The sequence below is a fragment of the Protopterus annectens genome, chromosome 5.part1, assembly GCF_019279795.1.
Source record: "Protopterus annectens isolate FY-2018-M chromosome 5.part1, PAN1.0, whole genome shotgun sequence".
Classification (NCBI taxonomy): Eukaryota; Metazoa; Chordata; order Ceratodontiformes; family Protopteridae; genus Protopterus; species Protopterus annectens.
The window spans coordinates 720495665-720517543 of record NC_056736.1 but is presented as its reverse complement, the minus strand read 5'-3'; the positions used below and the strand labels follow the sequence as shown (position 1 = coordinate 720517543).

Sequence of the window (21879 nt, the reverse complement as noted above, 5' to 3'; positions counted from 1 at the left end):
ATCCCCTTTGGGAAAAACCAAGTACCCGTGAATTACCACATAGGTGGCAGTACACTAAACACCGAAAGTGTGATAAGAGACTTAGGGACACAGGTGGACAGTGGTCTCACCTTCAATAACCATATCACCACAACAGTCAGGAAATCCTTCTATGTAGCACACCTTATCACTAAGGGCTTTTCATCCAGAAAAAAGGAGGTCATTGTCCCACTGTACTCATCCCTCATTAGACCCACTATAGAATACAATGCCCCATTTGGTATGTACCTCTCAAGACATCTGCAACAGCTGGAAAGGCTTCAGAAATACCTCACTAAAAGAATCACAGGCCTAAAGCAGATGCCCTACGCTGACCACCTTAAAAAACTTCAGCTATACTCTGTTGCATATTGTCTACTCTGAGGTGATCTCTGCTTAACATACAAGGCCATGTCAAACCCAGAGCTGTTGGACATGCTACACTTAAAGAAATCCCAATCCCTCAGAGCCACACACTCCAGGGATCTAAATCTTGTCATCACAATGAACAAAACATGCTGGAGGGATAGGTTCCTGACCCAGAGACTCCCCATACTCTGGAACAGACTTCCCATACATGTCAAGCAGAGTGCCTCTTTGGCCCTCTTCAAAAGGAACCTTGATGATTGGATGGGAGAAAGGAAATTCACCCTGGGGATCACGTCAGTCGCCCTGCTAGACAGGGGTCCAGGGAAGTAAATAGTGTGGGATGAAATAGCCAGGGAATTGTTATGGTTAGGCTTGTATAGGCCCTAGGGCCGATAGCTTAGTACCAACCTATGAACTTATGAACAGCTGTTTAACCATTCCATGCACAAGTTATGCTATGATATGTATAAAAGTGAAAGTCATGTACTTACCAAAAATCAGATTTCCATGATCTATGTCCATCCACTTCAATAATGAAGGACTGGTCACTACAGGTCATACCATAGTCAGCATTATCTCATTTCCCACAGCTCAAGTTCCCCACCTAACTTTTACATTTCTCCTCACTTTTCTCCATACTCCAGACAGAATTTCATTAAATGCAGCCAAGAAGCACTTTTGTTAAGTAAGGAATGAATTGTAGCTTTACCTGTGCAGACCTTTTTACTAGAGACATAGCAATAGGTAATGTGGCTAACAGTCACCTAGACAATTTAAATTTATTTATTTAACATTTATTTACCAGAAAGTCCAACTTGGAATGAGCCAGTAAGCAAAGGAGGCCCTGGGAGGAATGCTCCAGACGCATGTCTTTGTAATGTGGGAGGAAACCGGAACACCTGGAGGAAACCTACAAGAATGCAGGGAGGACATGCAGACTCCACACAGAAGGCACTCCAGCCAAGAATCAAACTGGAGAACCTCTTGCTGTGAGGTGACAATGTAAACCGCTGCACCACTGCATCATTTAGAGATTTTTTTATCCATCCTTTTGGAGACAAAAGAGATGAAGAGATGGGTATCCTTTCTGAAGTATTTTTGTTCTCTATAGGTAGAATCTAAGCTGTCTATGGACATCAAGGCAATTTAGTTTGTATTCAAGTTTTGTTTGGATACTGAGGAAAGAAAGCAAGTAAACGAACAGATTGTTTAGGACTGGGCTCTGAAACATTGGGTTGGTTCATAGAGTGACCCCATCTTTATGAAAAATTACGTAAAGAGAGCAACATGAGAGAGCATGCAGTTCTGAAACCCTCCTTGATGATGTAGTAGCTACTAGAAATGAGTTTTGCAGAAAAGGTATTTTAGGTCAGACATGACTGTCAGTTTATATGATAGTTGAGTGAGTCTCTCCAAAATGAAACTAAGATTCCATGGAGAGATGGGACCCTAAAAAAGAGGTCATAGCAGGAATGCACCTCTTAAAAAAGCTTTGAAATGTTTTGTGTTGTAAGAGAACTAGAATTAATCCCTTGCTGAAAGTTAGAAATGTCTGCTAAATGAACTCTTACATTAAATAAATTAGTCGGGAAAAGAATAACTGAATGGGTTGGGGCTGTAAACAGGTCTAAACCCTGATGAGTACCTCACAGGGAAAATTGTTTTCCATTTACCTTTGTAATTTTTTCATGTCTGAGGGTTTTTGGGCTGCAGTAAGGATATAGACCACCCATGGTGGGAATGAAGGGTTCCTGGACATTAGGGGAACTGGAGAAACCAGTCATTTAGGTTAAGAGAACACTGGTTTTGGTGAGGTTTGGGATGAGTTAAGAGGTTCAGAAGTGGCTTTAAAAGCAAAGACTTCTTTTTCAGATGAAGCTAAAGAACAGAACAAATACTTACCAAGGCCTAAAAGAGCCTATGAGTATCACAGTTGTTATGTACAACTTGACTTTCTGTAGAAATTTCATTATAAGGGGAAAAGCTGGGAGGGTGTAGAGAAGGCCCAAAAGCCAATAACAGTATAGAGCATCCTGGGGAGTCTGTATCTGTGGAAGGACAAGAGAGGAAATATTGCTGCATTTGGTGTTTGTCAGGGTACAAAATGAATGCAACAAGACTTCTACCAGCAACATAACATCACTGTTCCATTAGCCAGAATGAGAGATCATTCATGTGGCATCAGGCAACTCCTCCTGAGGCTGCTGCAAGTGATTTAGCTTGACTAGGTGTAGATCACAGTGTGTGTACACTATGTCTTTAAGAAGCATGACAGGTTGTGCCTGCACGTATAAATTCCAGACATTTGCAATCCCTAGTGCCATTTTGAGAAGCAGCCAGTGTGTAAGCCTGTATGATCACAGCAGTTAGTTTGCATATAAGTTACTTAGTCATAGTCAAATAAGCTTTACAGTAATGTGTTTGTATAGAATAAAGCTGCTTAAACAGAACCCACAAAGACTTGTTTATTCGTGTACCAACATGAAAGTAACATGGTGTCAGAAGTGGGATTGAAAAGAAGAAAACAGTTGGAGCCATGAGATGTAAAGGCAACAGCGAAGGTTAAACCAAGAGAAAACAGTGCGAACATAACCAGAAGGAATTAAAGGGAATGAAAAGCAACACCAATTATTTACTCAATTAAAGATGGGAAAGAAAAGGCATTACAAGGGCATAAACCACATTATCAGGCAAGCGGAAAGCTCTAAAAGTTTGTTAACTAAAGAAAATGTTTAAGACAAAAGTGTTTGATGAAACAAATGTGTTTCAAGACAAAATTAGCATGTTAAAAGTATAAAATGAGCATGTTTAAGGCAGAAAGTGTGTGTTTAAGGCATAGCTAGGCATGTTTAGAGTAAAAGGAGCAAAAACTAAGTACGCTGGGCATAAACAAGGAAAAGGGTTTACGCGAGTACAAAGAATAATAATAAGAAAAGAAAAGGGGCACAGCACATAAAAATAAAGAAAGGTGACTGCTATATTGGGCAAAGTGCTGCATTTGGCCATAACCACAACTTTGTTTGGTATCAAAAAAGTAAAGTCATTCAAAGTATCTCAGAGTGTGTAAAAGTGCTTACAGTGTGTGCTTATTACTGTGCATGCATTTCAAAAAGTTCACTGTGTGTAAAGTGCAACTATCTCGTGTAATTCAGTTGAAGCATAATTGTTTGAAGAAAAGTTCTTGTGCTGGGTGTGGCTGTTCACAAAGTGCGCCATTACAGAGTGCTTCTTTTCCTGTAAGGAGTTGCCTGGCAAGGTGCTGCCATTTTGGGAACATTTCAGTGTACTGCATCTAGCCATTCACAAAGTGCACTTACCTCAAAAGACATTGAATTTGGGAAACCAAAATCTGATTATTCGCATTGTGCAATTGCTAACAAGTTTCTTGTATTAAAGAAAGGTGTTTCTTGAAAAAGATTACAACAGTGTTATGGTGCTCGTGAATTGTTTACTTGCATTGCAAAGTTCTTGAATGTTTCTTAAGCGACGACTTTAATAAGTGATAATGCATGACTGTTCCATGCCTGCCTTTATCGATACATTTCCAAGCAATTACTTTAGCATTTTAGCCATTACCAATTTTGAAAGCCAACAATTTTAGATTTCTGCCTGTACTTATCAAAATTTCATAAAAGTATCACAAAGTCTGAGAAACTATTCAATTGAGCTCCGTAACGCAGTAAATAAGTTGAAAAGTTATTCCGCTGAGCTCTGTAAAGCATTGAGAAAGCTAAAAAGTAATTTTGCAAAGTACAATAAAGCATCGAGAAACTTAAAAAACTATTCCATAAAGCACAGTGAAGCATTAAGAAATTTGAAAAGGTATTTCGCAAAGTGCAATAAAGCATTGAGAAGCCTGAGAAGTTTATTTCGCAAAGTCCAGTTAATTGAAAGTACTACGTGGTTATTCATTCGCACAGTACCGATAAGCACAAAGAAAGAAAGTGCAGATATAAAGCAGAAGAACATTAGCAAAATTGAGTGTTCATGCAATTACTTATGTGTGTGTATATGTATATATATATATATATATATATATATATATATATATATATATATATATATATATGTGTGTGTGTGTGTGTGTGTGTATATGGGTTACCGTCATTTGATCGACAGCCCATTTGACTGAAACCCATTTGATCGAAATTTCATTTGACTGACAACTAGTACTTCAGTACACTTTAAGGCAAATAAAACAGATTTGTCCCCTTCCCCAATGTAGTGCGACCCTGGAGTTGGTATATATAGTTAGGGGAGTGTGGGGGGTACAGCTCCCCACATTGGAAGGTGTGGAGATGAAGCCCCCACCTATTTTGGTTTAAATTCTGTACTTTTTTGTGTTATTTTCTTCTTTTAAATGAAACTAGGTGGGGGGGGGGGTTACTGAAGTACTAGTTGTCAGTCAAATGAGCTGTCGATCAAACTGGTTTCAGTCAAATGAAATTTCGATCAAATGAAGGTAACCCATATATAAATATATATATATATATATATATATATATATATATATATATATATATATATATGTGTGTGTGTGTGTGTGTGTGTGTGTGTGTGTGTGTATATTTGTATGTATTTGCAAGACCCTTTGCTGGTATGTGTTAATATGGCAGATGGATTTAGAAAACCACAACCACTTGTGTTTGACCAGAATACTGCAGAGAACTGGAGAATATTTGAACAGGAGTAAGATATTTTTATACAACCAGCTTATGCAGATAGAGATGCATGCACAAGGGCATTTATTTTGCTGAATCAAGCAGGATCTGAGGCTATAAAAAGAGAGCGATAATTTGTATATGCACCAGCTATATATGAAGGTGAAGGTGCAGACTGCCATAGTGTTGTGCAAGCTGAATCCAGAGAAGACACAGAGTGTTTAAAGCATAAGTTCAGAGAAACGTGCAACCCCAGACAAACATTACATTAGACAGGCATTTTTTTACACAAGAAATCAGAAGCCAGGGAAACATTTGCAGCTTATATAACTGACTTGAGGAACAAGGCCAAAATGTGTCAGTTTGGTGACTTGAAAGATGAGTTGATAAAGGATAGACTTGTATATGGTATTAATAGTGCTGCAGTGAGGAAGATTTTGCTTCATGACAGTGATTTGACATTAAGCAAAGCAATAGAGATTTGTCAGATCCATGAGATGACAGAAAGGCACACAAACATGTTTACAAGTGACAAGAGAATAGTTTCAGTAAGCTCCAAAGCAAATGTAGACAGTATGCGACACGTGGCAAGCAGAAACAGGCCTAAACAATGGGCAATCACAGAAATTCCAAAGAAGGTGCCAAGTTTTCCAGAAAGTTCTTGAAGTGCAAGCTCCACTACCATCTTAATGTCATACAAGCATGAGTCAGCAAAACCCAAGTCTAGCTTTATTGTTAACTGTCGAAATTGTGGTACAAACCATGAATCTAAGAGAGAAATGTTTAGCATATGGTTAGCAGTGCCATAAGTGTAAGAAAATTTTGCAAATCAAGTAAGTCTCACAAAGTTGTAAAGAAATGTTGTACAAGAAACCAGGTTCATACAAGAAAACCTGTCGATCAAATGGAGCCAAAACAATCAGTTTTCTACATGGATGGTGTGTCAGTATTTGGAAAAAGAGTTGACGCAGTAAACTTATCGAAACGGAGTGGTGTTTTGCATAGTTTAGATCAATTGGAAATCCACAGAGCTCAAAGTAGACACTAGATCAAAGTGCATTGTTATATTAGCTGATACATTTGCAAAAGTGAGAACCAACGAACAACTCAGTGTAACCAGCAGTGCGAGACTTGTCGCGTATGGAGGTGAAGAAATTCAAACAGAAGGTTCAGTAATACTTCCATGCTATTTGGCTGAGAACTGTTACAACTTATTATTTTACATAATCTGAAGACCAGTGCAATCTTTACTAGGTCTCAAAGACAGTCTGACAATGAATCTGCTTTCTTTTGCTAAAGAAGTTCATCATGTCTGTGCAGTTCCAAGTACAAGTTTTTCAAAAGCCATTTTCTCAGAGTATGCTAATGTTTTAGATGACAAGTTGGGCAAGCTTCCATTTGTGTATTCTATGAAATTAGACCTTGAGGTCACTTCAGTGGTCAAACCAGCAAGAAGAGTTCCAGTAGCTATGCAAGATAAAGTCAAAGCTCAGTTGGATAAGATGGTGCAGCAAGATGTGATTTGTCCAGTCACAGAACCAAAACTGAATGGGTGTCATCCATGGTAGTTGCTCACAAGAAAGGCTCAGATGAAATCAGAATATGCACAGATCCTGGATATTTGAACAAAGCATTAAAGAGGCCATATCATCCAATGTGCACAGTTTAGAAAGTCGCAGCTCTTAATCCAAATGCCACTGTATTTTCTGTTTTGGATGCAAAGAGTTAATTTTGGCTAGTGATGCTTGATCGCAAATCCTCATTTCTAACTACTTTTAGCACCCCATTTGGTAGATACCAATTTCTATGGATTGCCATTTGGAATAAATTCTGCAAATAAAGTCTTTCAGCATGCAATGGAACAAATTTTTACAGGTTATCCTCGTGCCATAACAGTAGATGATCTACTAGTTGGAGGCAATGGTGAAGCAGGGCATGACAGAATCCTCAAGAAAGTTCTAGACAGAGCATGTGAAGTACATTTGAAACTCAGTCCTCTTAAGTGCAGATTCAGACTTCCAGAAGTGACCTACGTGGGATATTTGTTTACAAGTACAGGCTTAAAACCTGACCCAACCAAACAAACAGCTAATTTAGAGATGTCTGCAACAGATAATGTGTAGAGTTTACAGCATTTTCTGGGCATGGTCAACTATTTGAGCAAGTTCATACCAGATTTGAGTGAGTTGACAGCACCGGTAAGACAGCTAACATGAACAAATGTTGTATGTTCGTGGTTACATCATCAGGTTACATCATATCAAGGCGTTTGATGACCCCCCCGACGTTAAGGTACTATGATGTGAATAAACCAGTTGTCCTATCCTGTGATACTTTTTATTTTGGCCTTGGTGCAGTTATTGTATAAGAGGGCAGACCAGTAGCCTATGTGTCTAGTACACTTAAACTGAGATGCATTATGCTCAGAATGAGAAACAGCTTCTATCAATAGTTTTTGCATCTTTCAAGTTTCACAATTATATTTATGGTCGAGCTATCCAAACTGAAACTGATCATCAGCCTCTAATTACTATTCTAAAGAAACCTATGCATTCTACTCTGGCAAGACTACAAAGAATTATGCTCAAATTGCAAAAGTACAATTTCAAAATGGTGTAGACTAAAGGTAAATTTCTTTATCTGGCTGATACTTTATCCAGATCGCCTAGATGTACAGTAGAGCAGCTTGATGCTGAAAACTTTGACTTTGATGTGTTGTCAGTGCGTAATTTTTCCACCACTAGACTTGATGAGTTGAGAGATCACACTATGACTGATTCAATTTCACAAAAGCTCAATCACTACATCAGTGTTGGATGGCCATCAAAACAATTTAGTGTATCACCTGAGGTGCAATCATATTTTCCCTACAGAGATGAATTTTTGATGGAAGATGGTATTATCTTCAAAAGTCCTACAATTGTTGACTCTGCTTCATTACAGCATGAATATATCCAGATTTTGCTTCGTAGCCACCCAGGTTTATTATCCACTAAAGGAATGGCCAGAGAACTAATACTTTAGCCTTCATTATCAAAAGACATTGATGGCGTTCTTGTTCGATATGTAATAGTACCAGAGCACATTTGCAAAAAGAACCACTTCAGCTAAATCCAATACCTGAACTTCCTTGGTCTGCTGTTGCAACTGATATCTTTGAATGGAATAATCAACACTATTTGGTTTTGGTACACTCTTACGCAAACTGGTTTGCGATTGATCTGCTACCAAACTTAACCTTAACAGCTGCTATCACTAAGTTTAAACATAATTATTCAGCTCATGGTAGTCCTCACAAACTTTATTGTGTCAATGGTACTCAATTTACTAGCCAGTTGTTTCAGAACTGTGCAAGAGAATTGGACTTTGTATGTCACTAGTAGTCCTGAATATCCTCAAACAATGGTCTAGCTGAACGTGCAGTACAGAGTGCAAAGCAATTACTTGAAAAAGAAAGGTGTGACAATACCGAATTATGCTTGAATTTACTTAATCTCAGAAATATACCTCGTGACGATATTCTTGGCTCACCTGCTCAAAGACTACTTTCCAGGCAGACAAGAACTACGCTGCCTATTTCACCAAATTTGTTGAAGCCTAACTCTAAGAACAATAAAACCATCAAGGCTCAGTTGTTGAACAAGTGTAATATCCAGAAATCTAGTTATGAGAAATCAAGCAGATTACTTTGTTCATTGAGGGAAGGAGAGACGGTATGAATCCAGGCAACAAAAGGTTTTCATCTAATAGGATAGATAACAGGCATCTGTGCCAAGCCGAGATCTTATTGGGTAAACTCCACGGGTGTAGACTATAGGAGGAATCACCGACATCTTCTTCCTGTACCAGCATCATTACCATTGCAATCACAACATTGTATCTGTGATGCAGAGTCAAAATCAAACACTGAGTTAGACATTGTTTCCAGACCAGTTTGTGTTCAAAAGTCTGATGCTGTTCCAGAGAGTAATTCAAACATTCCACAGGTCAACCATCTTGCAGACACTGTTCCAGTTACTAAAACTGATTCAAAATTTTATGTCACATGATATGGACGAGTTTCTAAGCCTAGTGTGAAATACACAGCAATGTGGACTTAATTGTATATACATGTGTACCTAGTACTGTATAATGCATGTCTCTAGATTATTTGTGATTTCTGCATGCTAAGTATCTCATGACAAATTGCGTGATCTATTAATCAAAGAGGGAGGATGTAGATCAGAGTGTAGCTTGTGTGCTCTATGTCTTCAAGAAGCATGTGAGGCTGTGCATGCACCTATAAATTACAGACACGTGCAATCCCTAGCGCCATTTTGAAGAAGCAGCCAGTGTGGAAGCATGTATGATCACAGCAGTTAGTTTGTACACAAGTCATTTAGTCATAGTCAAATAAGCTTTACAGTAATGTGTTTGTATAGAATAATGCTGCTTAAACAGACCCCCATGAAGACTCGTTTATTTGTGTACCAACAAGAAAGCGACACTAGGGATATGCATTGCTCTTAGAATGCATTGTTAGGGATTTTCCCATTCCCAAACCAATATGGCTTCCTGACAGAGGGGGTAGCATCTGTTTTCTCACATTTAAAGTTCACACTTTCAACAAATTGTCTGTGTGAATTGCTACTCCATCCTTGGGTAGGTGGTCTTGAAATGTCTGCAGCATGTTACATTAAGAACTAGCCTCATCTGCAGTACACTGATGTGCAAGACAGCCTCTTGCTGACTCCATTGTCTTTGACCATTCTGCTTTAAACAATAGCTCCTCCCACTTTAGGGTAGGCATACCAAAGGTGACTATGAGTGAGGGTAGAGGATGAACAAAGGGGCATCCTGCTCAAATTATTAGATGTAGACACCACTATAGATTGATATGGCAGGTTTTAGAAAAAGAATGACTTGATCTAAGGGATCCTTCAACTGATCCCTGAGCACAGAGTGTCCACTGTAGAATTCTCATGTGGAACCACAGGCAGGGGATAATGTGACTCATAGCTGCTATAAGCCCAACTACCTTGATAATGAAGGCCACTACTAGTGAATGATGGTGTAAAAGGAGACTGACTGTAGCTTTTATACAAATTATTCTGTCTTCTGGTAATCTGACCAACTTCTAAATGTTGTCTAGATGACAGCCTAGTAACACAAGATTTTGTGACAGCTCCAACCAAATCTTTGCAGTAATTAATGATATTTCCAAGGACAGACAGAGCTAAATTAAGTAGTCTCTCAACTGAAGCAATGATTCCCATATGATATGCCAGTCATCTAGATATGTCAACATTCTGATTCCTCTTGGTCTCATGTGAGATGCTAACACTATTGGGTACATGGTAAACGCATGAGGGGCTGTGGTGAAACCATATGGCAGGACCCTAAATTGGAAATAACTGGCTCCTCCATGGAAATGAAAGAACTTAATGGAAGTCTTGGCTATCTTTATGTGCAGATAGGTATCCTGGAGGTCTGTGGAGCATAACTAGTCTCCCTCTTGTAGTAAAGGAAGAAATACCATGTATTCCTGGAGACTTCAGTCTTGATTAATTGCACATCTCCTATCTTATCTATTAATTGTTGAGCCTCCTCTTCCGCTAACATTGGCATAATTAAGTCTTCTATAATTTATTTATTTATTTTACATTTGTTTACCAGGAAAGTCTGAATGGGTAGTACCCATTTTCAGTGGAGGCCCAGGGAGAAAAGCTCTACATAGTAGAAAATACATGCGAGTTCTTGACAAGATAATAATAATTATAAAATGATACATGACATGGTTTACATATAATAACACATAAAACTCCAGATAGCAAAAAATACATGCAACAAAAAGTTTGCTGACGGATAATAAAAATTATATAATGATACAAGACATAGTTTACATATTTAGATATGAGGTTCTAATATAATAGGTAGTGGTGATGTCAAGTTTACTTAAATATGGATATAATGATAGATGTGAAATAATATTTAATGAGAGAATAGCACAGTGATAGTCAAAGCTGAGACAGCTTCCACCTGTTGAACCTTTTTCGATTTCTATAAATGTTCAAAAAATGTCTGGAATATTTCTAAATCTCCATAGGAACACTGGCTATTTTCCTTGTCAAAGGATCCATAAAGCATGTCATACTTGCATGAATCACTACTCCTGTCAGTTTTATATGTTAAAAAATATTTTACTAATTTTAAGACATAGTCAATGTAATTGCTTTACTATTACATAGATTTTAATTTCATTTCTATTTTTAAACACCATTTTGTATTTGAATTTGATTCTAATTTGTATGTTAATGCTGAGAAAATAGTGCTTTTAGCCAACCTATCTTAAATGTCTTGATACACTGTAAAAGAAACTGTTATGAAAATGTTGATACACAAGATATATCTTATAAAGCTTCACAAAAATATTTCACGTTCTACGTTTTCCGTTCTTTCTTAAGAAAATACTCTGTAAAGTTTCAAAGACTTGTGCCAAGAAAAAGAAAATGTTCCAGCAACTGTATGACAACTGAAAGTTGGCTTCAGTGTCCCACATTTGTACAGGAGGCAGGACTGAAGAAAAAAAAAAACAAGATACTGATAAAATTTGTGATGAAAGCATGCATTTAATCAGAAGTGCAGACTCCTACACTAATTTACAGCACTGTCACATACACAGTAGAATACTTCATAAATGAGATTTCTGTCACTGTTGTGATACAAATCAATTTTTTTCCATAGCAGACACTTCATAAGAGTACACTAGGCTGTGATACTGACCATACCAGTGTCCTGTGACAGAGACTCTGCAAGTACTCTCTGAACCTGTTCACTCCTTATTTGGTAAACTATGAGTAACAATTTTTTCTCTACTTTACTCAAGCAAGTATGTGATCATTCTTACCTTATCACACCTGTACTCGCCAAACTTCACACCTCGCACTATTTGTTGGTAGACGAGGTTTGTAGCCACATTGTCTTCACTCGGATTATGCCACGGAGTAAATATCTCTTTTCGGAAAAAAAGCCGCCACGGTGCATTTCGTTCCTGTGCTCCTTGTTCTTTGGCGTATTGTTCACACTGAGAGACTGCATCCATTACATGGTCATTACCACTCCCTAAAGAAGAGACCTGGAAAACAATGGGTAAAGTTGTCATTATTTAGATGTTGATGGTCATCTGATGTTATAACAGCAAGAATTAGCAGAGAGCAACATAACTTTCCCAATGCAGAAATTCAGCATATCCCACTGAGGTTTGTAACAATTTTAATAATTTGCAAAACTCAAGTATATAAGTTAATCAATTTACAAAATGGAGGACAGCAAAAAAGATTGCATACAGTTTTGGGAAGAAAGTTGGGGACGGGATGGGAAGGGGGTTAAAATGCAAACATCACCATTGACTTTTCCTTTGAAAGTGGGTCCTTCAGAGTGATCTTCTTTCTTAAATTTTGAAAGAATGGACCTGGGTTAGACTGATGGTTACTTTGGTACTTGAGAACTGGAGGCAAAAACAGTTGCTTGACACTCTGCATCGGTTTCTCTCTTACTTTCAGCTTCTAGAGGACATTAGCCAAGTAGCTTCCAAACAATACATATTTGTCAACAGAAGCATTTAAAAGCTGAGCCTTTACATCTTCTGTAAAGATTTGCCATCTCATCCAGGCGTTCATATATATATATATATATATATATATATATATATATATATATATATATATACATAACCGTTCCAATAGCAGCAGTTCTGGAAACAACATCAACAGCATCATAAGGACAATTATATTGTTTAGGGATTTGGGAAGCAGAATTAACCATTTCCAGCACATTTGTTTTAACCTCTGAATTAAGGGTAGCCAATTATTGTTGCATGGTAGCAAAAAATGCATAAAAAGGTATTTAGATGACTGTTTGGCAATTTACTGCTCTGAAGGACAATGTGGATGATGCATATACTTTCTTATCAAACCTGTCAAAGGACAAATATCCTTATTTTTTTGTTGTTTTTGATTTTATGGTTTCTTTTTTGGATCTGTAGATGGGAAACAGAAAATTTACACTAGGACTGTCATCTGTATTACCAATGTACACAGGCAGCTCCTAAATGCTTTATCACATGTATGGGTCCCCTCCAATTAGCTATGGTATGATTCCAGTTATTCTCAGGGGTAATATATAATTATTGACCATAGGATGGGTAAGGCCAATTTCAGACCAATTGGGATAGGTTATTTGAGCACAAAGAGGAAAATTGTCTATGCTTAAAATGGTAGAGAAGGTTGCTAGACTAGCATTTATCTATGAACCTATGATAAGAGTGGCAGAAGAAAAGACTTTAGAGCGCCTGTCTCCATCCAAGAACATAACAGCAAGGATTGCTATAGGACACTTGGATGAATTTAGAATTTCTGTAGAATCTATCCATTTTCCTAGGAGCAGAGGGTTGAGAAACAGAGGAAACTGAAGCTGCAGTGAAGGCATCCATTAAAGCCCACAAGACTGGGGTGATGGCTACAGGCTTTGGTAAGTCAGTGCTGAATTCATAATATCTATTTTATGACTCTGATACCTCCTTTCTCTCGCACTTAAAAAAATCTTTCATTTTGGAAATGGTATCTCTAAAAGAGATTTCCTCATTTGGAGAATTTGAGGATAGATTATCCTCATGGACTTATAAGCACTTTGGGAAGATATCTGGAAGGGATGGTGCAGACCCACATCATCAGATCAGATGCAGCTTCCTCTTCAGAGAAAGGAAGGGCTCTCTTTTTGCTGGGGTAGAAAATAGAAGAAGAGGTTCACGGGATTGAATGGCTTTAATAAAAGTTCTGAGCAAAATCAAACTAGTCTTTATGTGAACTCTTTTGAAATGAATGAGTAGGAAGGAAAAAACAAATGTTTTGCCTTTTGTATGAACTTTTAAGGAGTCTTGAGATGTGGTTTTAAATGAAGAATCGATGGCCCAGACTTTAATAAGAAACCCACCTATATCTTTCCTCACTAGTACTTGGTTTATGCTCCCCTTACCTACAGCTATGGTAAAATGTTGTTCTGCCTTCCTGATGAGTTCTGTCTGATGGATGGTATGAAGGGACATATGATGTCCCTGAACCATGGCAGCCTTCAGAGGGGACATGCCAAAGAGACTAGGAGAAGTAGAGTCATGGTCCAAGGGGTGCAGTCTTAGATTGCAGAAAAACGACAGACTTCTAGATTTGTTGGTTGCCTCTTTAATTAACTTTTTTTTCTTTTTGGATTGGAGGAGTGAGGTCCACTTATGGAAAATCAGATGACATGGTTGTTCCAGCCAAATCTCTGAGGTGTTTATTCTCAAGAAAGATTTTTAGGGAGTTTAGCCCACTGCTTATGTTCCTAAGAGTGAAAGGCTGACAAATATGATATGACCTTACGTTGTGTTCCTTTGCTAAGAAAAAATGTAGTTGGTATGTTTGTCCTGATATGGACTTTGTCTGCAAAAGGAACATTTGCTGTTCCTGACAGACATAAGAAAATGTTTGATTATTTATTTCTATGAAAAAAGGAAGCTTACCCAATGGTGATACTTATTTGTCTGAAGTAGTAGCTGAAACCATCTGCTAGTAGTAATACAGCTAAGCTGACAAGACTCTGTCTAAGTGTATATAGGGGATGAAAATTAGAGTTTGGATGCACCTGTATGCCCCTCTTATCCGGTATTTTCCGGACTATCCAGAAATCAGAATAGTTCTTTAGTAGTTTGGAAAACACTACAAAAACTCTGGTATTTTGTTTAGAAGCATGGACAGAATGCTGTAGTTTGTTAAAAACCAAACTGTGCCTTTTTTTTTAACAAAAAGCATCACTAAAGTGATGCAGTGGAGTCCGAGATACTCTACAACAGCAACAAAAAAGAGTAACACACATAGATTCGGTGCTTAAAAATATACTAAAAGGGACCTTCTGCCCTAATGATGTATGTATTTACATCATAAAATGGGCATGGATGTGGGTAGAGATAGGTTGGGCCTGGGAGGAGTTACAGGTAGTGCAGGGTGTGTGGCTTTAGTCCTATTTTCTGCATCACAAGAGGTGGCAATCTTAATGCTAACAGCAAATGTTAGGAAGATGCCTAATACTTTGTAGACTGGCTAGATGTCTGGTATCACTGGCAGGATATGTCTCATATAGTAACTATATGTTATGCAGTTATTGCAACAGTAATCTAATGAACAACATCAGCACATGACAACGAGGAAGACTTGGAGATGGTGACTGACAGTACAGGCTATACAGCCTGTACTCTGGCCATTGGTCTGAATAACTGAAGTGACTTAACACCATTTTCTTCCATGAAACTTCATGACTCCACAAGAAAGTCTACAAGGTACTTCATACCTTAGCACAAGCGTTTCTCCACTACGGCCTTGAAATCAATATCAGCCCAAATGAAAAGTGCATCAGATCAGTGGGTGAAATCTCTGTAGCAGTCTTGGTTAGAAGCTCTGCTTCAGGCATATTCAAATTATAAACAGCATGAAAATGTTTCAGAATTTTTTCCAAATTTCCCTTAATTTCTAACAGTGTCATAAGAAGTGGTGAATCACAGTGTAGATCTGTTACAGCATATAGAACTGAGCTTTCCTTCTTAGGAAAGGGGCTACAACACACCCGAAGGAAGCTAGAAGAATCTAGAAGAAGCTAGAATAATTATTTAGATTTTAAGATTAAGAATTAAGAATGATATTGTCAAATCAATAAACAACATCATCCATTAACCACATAAGACATTCCTCACAACCACCAACCACAGACAGTTTACACACCATCAGGCCAAACTGTGATACCCTCAATACCTGCACCAGAAGTTAAGCCAATATGATGGCCATATTATCAAACAGCAATATGAGAGTCATGTGCCACAACAGGCTGGATTTGTAGCATGAAGGGATTAAGCCCTGCCTACTGGCTAGATGCTCAGAGTTTGATTAGAATCACGGACACTGGAATATAAAGCCAGGGGAGGAGGGTGGGAGTGAGCAGCTTGCCTGGTTCTCTCATCCTCGGGGGTGGAGAGTTGGTGGTCCTAGTCAGACAAGATTCTCCCATGCAAGCACAGCCGACAACCAAGGATTGCAGAACTAAGGGATATGGGCGTGCAGATCTTAAAATGATGGTAGTAGCTCTAATGGGGCATATATGTGAGACATGTGGTAGGCAAACCTACGATCTACAGATTTTGTTTGTTCCACTAAAATAAACATTTATTATATTTTTAGGTGCTGGCTTTTATTCCTTTTTTTGTGTTTATCTCTTTCTCTCTCACTATATATATATATATATATATGAAATCACTACGTAATACCGAAACTACACACTCCCGAAGCCCACAATACCAAGACTAAAATCCCTAAACATCAAAAAAAGGAACTCCTGCACGGTGAGCAGATGCACGGCTCAAAACAGAAACAAATCAGGCAGAAACAAAATGAGCCAGCATTCAGTGACCCGAAACACTTTAATGGTAAAAAAACATAAAAAACAACAAAAGACACAGACCGGTTTCGGCCAGATCAAATCACAGCCTTCATCAGTGTAAAAAAAGAACATCAATTGTTGAACCTTAAATAAGCCCATCTACAATCTCATTGGTTTTGTCAAAAATATTCATTCAGACCAGGTGGAAATAATCCACCCAGTTTCACAATCCATTTTTTTCTCTTTGGTATTTAAAATAGAGTGCCACCCTGCCTCGTTAGATCTGTTACCTTGTATAATGTCAATAATCATAAAAGTAAACTTGGCAGATTTAGGAACCAAATGATGTTTGTAGAGTGCGTTATTAGCCCTTTTGTTTTTGATGTTGCTGATGTGCTCAGAAATTCTAATTCTAAATGGTCTGGAGGTTTGACCAACATAGAATGAACCCCACTGACATGTGGCCAAATACACCACCCAGTCAGGATGGCATTCTGACACACACACAGACACATACACACATACACTAAAGCCCCTCACAAACACACTTACACACACATACTTACCTGAACTGCAACACCAGAAGCGCTAACTCAAAATCCCTTACCATTGGGATTTTGAATTTCGCGCTTCTGGTCTTTCGGTAATATGCGATTTCGGCTACATGATCTCGAGCATTTGAAATTCGAGATTTCAAACGTTCGAGATTTAGTAGTGTTCCCATATATATATATATATATATATATATATATATATATATATATATATTTGTATTTGTTGACCGGGACAGAGCACTGATTCAAGTGGACCATTTTCAAGCTCAACCCAGGGTTTACAAAGAGATAAAAAAGGATACAAGGTTATATTATATTAAAAAAGGATACAAGGTTATATTATATTAAAAAAGGATTCAATGTTACATTATATTAAAAAAGGATACAAGGTTATATTATATTAAAAAAGGATACAATGTTATATTATATTAAAAAAGGATACAAGGTTATATTATATTAAAAAAGGATACAAGGTTATATTATATTAAAAAAGGATACAAGGTTATATTATATTAAAAAAGGATACAATGTTATATTATATTAAAAAAGGATACAAGGTTATATTATATTAAAAAAGGATACAATGTTATATTATATTAAAAAAGGATACAAGGTTATATTATATTAAAAAAGGATACAAGGTTATATTATATTAAAAAAGGATACAATGTTACATTATATTAAAAAAGGATACGAGGTTATATTATATTAAAAGCTGGTTACACAGTAACTTGTATTCAGAAAACAGTAATATGATCAAAGATGCACAAGCATTAAGATGAATTAGTGCAAGGCTGCCAATAGTTTGCTAAACTTCTTACAGTTAGAGTACCTAGACTAACAAGGCATTTACACTGCATAATGAATATTGTACCGCACTTGAACTCCAGTAAAGGAATACTGTCTTGTACTACACAATGAATCTTCTACAGAACTATGAAAAGTAATAAAGGCACACTGTTTTACACTGAGATACGCACAGCAGGACAAGGAGGCTAGAGAGGAAGAATTCCTGGCTGTAATGGTCAGAAGGGAAAGAGAAGATGTGGGGAAGAAAATGACAGCTGAGTGAAGAAGTTTTAGGGAGGGAAATTCTTGTGCCTTAGAAGTGGAGAAGCATGAAGGCCGAAAGGAGAGATATATGAAGAGGAGCATACTTGGGGATGGCAGTAAATTTATCTGGAATAGCCCAGGCATAACAGTAGGAGGGCATGAGCTTGGTGGATTTGGGAGAGTGTATTTGTGTGCATGTAAGAAATTGTGTTGATCTGCAAATTGCTTGGATGCGTAGCTGTTGCAGTAGGTTCGACATCTTAATCTGAGGAGTTATGATGTTGTGTGTGTGTGTTGTGTGTGTGTGTGTGTGTGTGTGTGTGTGTGTGTGTGTGTGTGTGTGTGTGTGTGTGTGGGCATGTGTGTGTGTGTGTGTGTGGGCATGTGTGTGTGTGTGTGTGTGTGTGTGTGTGTGTGTGTGTGTTTGCGCGTGTGTGTGTGTGTGTGTGTGTGTGTGTGTGTGTGTGTGTGTGTGTGTGTGTGTGTGTGTGCATGTGTGAGTGTGCATGCATGTGTGCAGGGGTGTGTGTGCATGTGTGTGTGTGTGTGTGTGTGTGTGTGTGTGTGTGTGTGTGTGTGTGTGTGTGTGTGTGTGTGTGTGTGTGTGTGTGTGTGTGTGTGTGTGTGTGTGCATGTGTGCATCTGTGCATGCGTGTGTGCGGGGGTGTGTGTGCATGTGTGTGTGTGGGCATGCACATGTGTGTGCATGCGTGTGTCTGTGCACATGGATGTGTGTATTTCCACCATACAACTTACAACCCACACTACCTCTTACTTTCCAAGTTTACCTGCGGTAGCCTTTTCTTACTCTTTTTCTTTCTATCATAGCCTCTCTTTAGCTTTGAATCTGTTAGCTGCAGCCTCTAACAAAAGCTTATGTTCCTTCTCTTCCATTTTGCATTGCATTTGATGTTCTCTTCTCCTTCTTTCTCATAGGATCATAGGAGGTTACTAGGCTATTGGCCCTGAGGCCCTTATAAGTTAGCCAAGAGTTAAGCCCATGTTTAGACAAGTCAGCACCCAAAGCCCATATCCAGTAGGGACACAGGTGGAATCCCAGGGGTGTATTTTCTGTTTCCCATCCAGTTATCCAGGTTGCACTTAAAAAGGGACAATGAGGTACTCTGCTTGACATGGAGAGGGAGTCTATTCCACACATGGTGGAGTCTCTATGACACACATCTGTCCTACCAACAAGTCCTATTGATATCACAGACCAGGTTGAGGTCACACGTATGGGTTGCTCAAGTGGAGCTTGACTTGCAGATATTCAGCAGTCCCATGAAGGCAGGGTCTGAGATTGGTTTATATGCCAAACAGAGGTCACCCTTGAGGAGTCTGTATGAAACTGAGTAGAGGGATAGGGCTTTTAGCCTATCTGTGTAGGGTAGATGTTTGAGGCCCTGGATTCTCCTGGTGAGGAACCTCTGTGGTCTTAACAGCTGCTGCAATTGTTTTGTGAGGTGCATGCTAAAGGGGGTATTGTACTCAATAATTGGCCTTACAAGGGAAGAATACAGGGATATTATGACCTCTTTGTCCCTGGATAACATACCCTTACTTATGAGGTGGGCCATGTAAAAAGCTTTCCGTACAATGGAAGCAACATGATGGTCAAAAGTGAGGTTGCTATCAACCCGGGGTGCCCAAATCCCTCACTACTGATTGTGTACTTAGGACATTGTTATTAATGTGCTAATATGTGGGCATGTCATTCTCCTCAAAGGGGATGATGATGCATTTTTTGTCATTCAGCTTGAGGCCATGTTTCTGGCACCAGTGATTTGTTTGGGCGAAACCCTCTTGGAGGATGTCCACATTACTTGGGGAATTGATGACTTCACCCAGCTTGCAGTCATCTGTAGATTTGGTCAGCCATAGTCAATTGGTTTTGGTCTGCACCTCAGAGAAGTATATCCTGAATAACACAGGCCCCAAGACTGTTCCCCGTTTGAGGTGGCTTCCCCTATTTTGATTAGGTGGGTTCTATCAGTGAGCCAGTTTGCTACCCATCTGGTAACATATGGATTGATGCCTAGTTGAAAAAGTTTATCTACTATGCCTGAGTGGGGAATAGTGTCAAAGGCTTTGGCCAGGTTAAGGTAAGTTGGTGTGCACCATCTTCCCCTCATTCATGGCTTTGGTGACTGTCTCAAAGAAATCAACCAGATTTTATAGACGTGACCTCCTCTTGACAAAGCCAAACTGTGTGGGGTCAACTGTTTGGAGGTTGCCAATGTTAATTAGATCCATGATAATCCATTCCATGGCCTTGCAGATCAGGCTAGTTAGGCTGATGGGTCTATAATTCCCCGGATTGCTGGATGCTCCACCTTTGTGTAAAGGGATGACAGTGGCTGTCCTCCACTCAGCTGCGACCAAGCCGGTACTCAGGCTTTGGTTGAATAGGGTGCCAAATGGTACTGCAAGTTCATGCCTGAGTTCATGTAGGATGCAGCCAGGGATGTTATTGGGTCCCATGGAGGCTGTATTTTTTGCCTTTGAGGGTAGCGATGGCCAGTTCCCTAAAGATAAGGGGTGGGGGGCAGGTACTGGGGAGGTCCTGATTTACAGATGAGGGACAGAGGGGAGAGGTTTTTGTTGAATCTGTCAGCCAGTAGATTGGCTATATCTACAGCATTTGTGTATATGGTGTCCTTGACCACCAGTTCCGAACAGATCTGAGTGCTTCCTTTGAGATTCTGGACATATGTGAAGAAGGCCTTATGATTGTCTCTAGTAGATGTGGCCAATTTGTACTCAAAGTTGCCTTTAGAGGATTTCACTAGTGCTCTTATGAGATTGCTTCCAATTGGGCACCTGGCCCTTCTTGGTCCTGGGCAGTAATTTTTTCCTTTTGTTATATAGTTTATTTATTGCAGATGTCCACCAGACAAGTTTACTCTTCTTTGTGGAGGATGATTTAGCCCTGTCGGGTATTCCTGATTCCATGCATCTATATAAATGTGTGTATAGTGCTTTGGTATAGTTTTGGATATTGTTGCAAGTTTCTACAGAGGGGGGGGGAGGTTATGAAGCTGTTTATACCATCCATTATGTCTGATCCTAGCTAGTGGGGGGTTGGGGTGATATTGACTTCAAAAGTGACCGCTTTGTGGTTGGATTTTACCAGGGAGGATGATACTATAGGGATGTTGCAGTGGTTACTCATGTTGGTTAATACCAAGTCCAAGATATTATCACCTGTTGTGGGGGTATCAACTAGCTGTTCCAAGGCATTTGCATTGACAAAATCAATGAATCTCTGGGTATTTTGTCCTGGCATGAGTAGTTCTTCCAATCTATGTTTGGGATGTTAATGTCACCCAGGATCAGGGTAAAGGGTTGAATCTTGATAGATTCAAAAGGTCCAAATAGCTGGATTGGGCATCTTGAGTCAGATATGGGGGCCGGTAACTAGCTATAATTTGAATAGGGTTCTTGTCAATGGTTAACTGCACCTTGAGTGTCTCCTGTGGATCATACTGTTTGACCAGCCTGGGAGCCTGTTCCAAAGAAAGGAATTCACTGAGAGCAATGTTCTCTAGGAGGGGAAAAAGATAAGAAAAGAACAGACAACAATAAGTGTAAGTGGGAACACAGGTTGTAACAATGGCTTTAGCATGAATAATCTTAATTTTAGGTTTGGTAATGCCTATTAGTCCAGCTGTTGATTTGGGGCAATTGTTCCTATCTGAAGGGTTAAACTTCATTTTTGAAGATGTACATAGTTTTTTTTGTTCTAAGTTGAGGGGGATGGGGGTGTTCTGAAAATGTATTTAGTG

At 38.9% G+C, this 21879-nt stretch overlaps 1 protein-coding gene across 1 annotated transcript in view; it reads right to left on the bottom strand.

The window, feature by feature from the left end:
- Positions 1–21879, bottom strand: part of MYO7A (myosin VIIA) — a 1588820-nt gene that overhangs the window by 588404 nt on the left and 978537 nt on the right. Inside the window, exon 31 of the mRNA XM_044073349.1 lies at positions 11935–12162. Within this exon, the coding sequence (XP_043929284.1) occupies positions 11935–12162 (228 nt within the window). The remainder of the gene's footprint in view (positions 1–11934; positions 12163–21879) is intronic.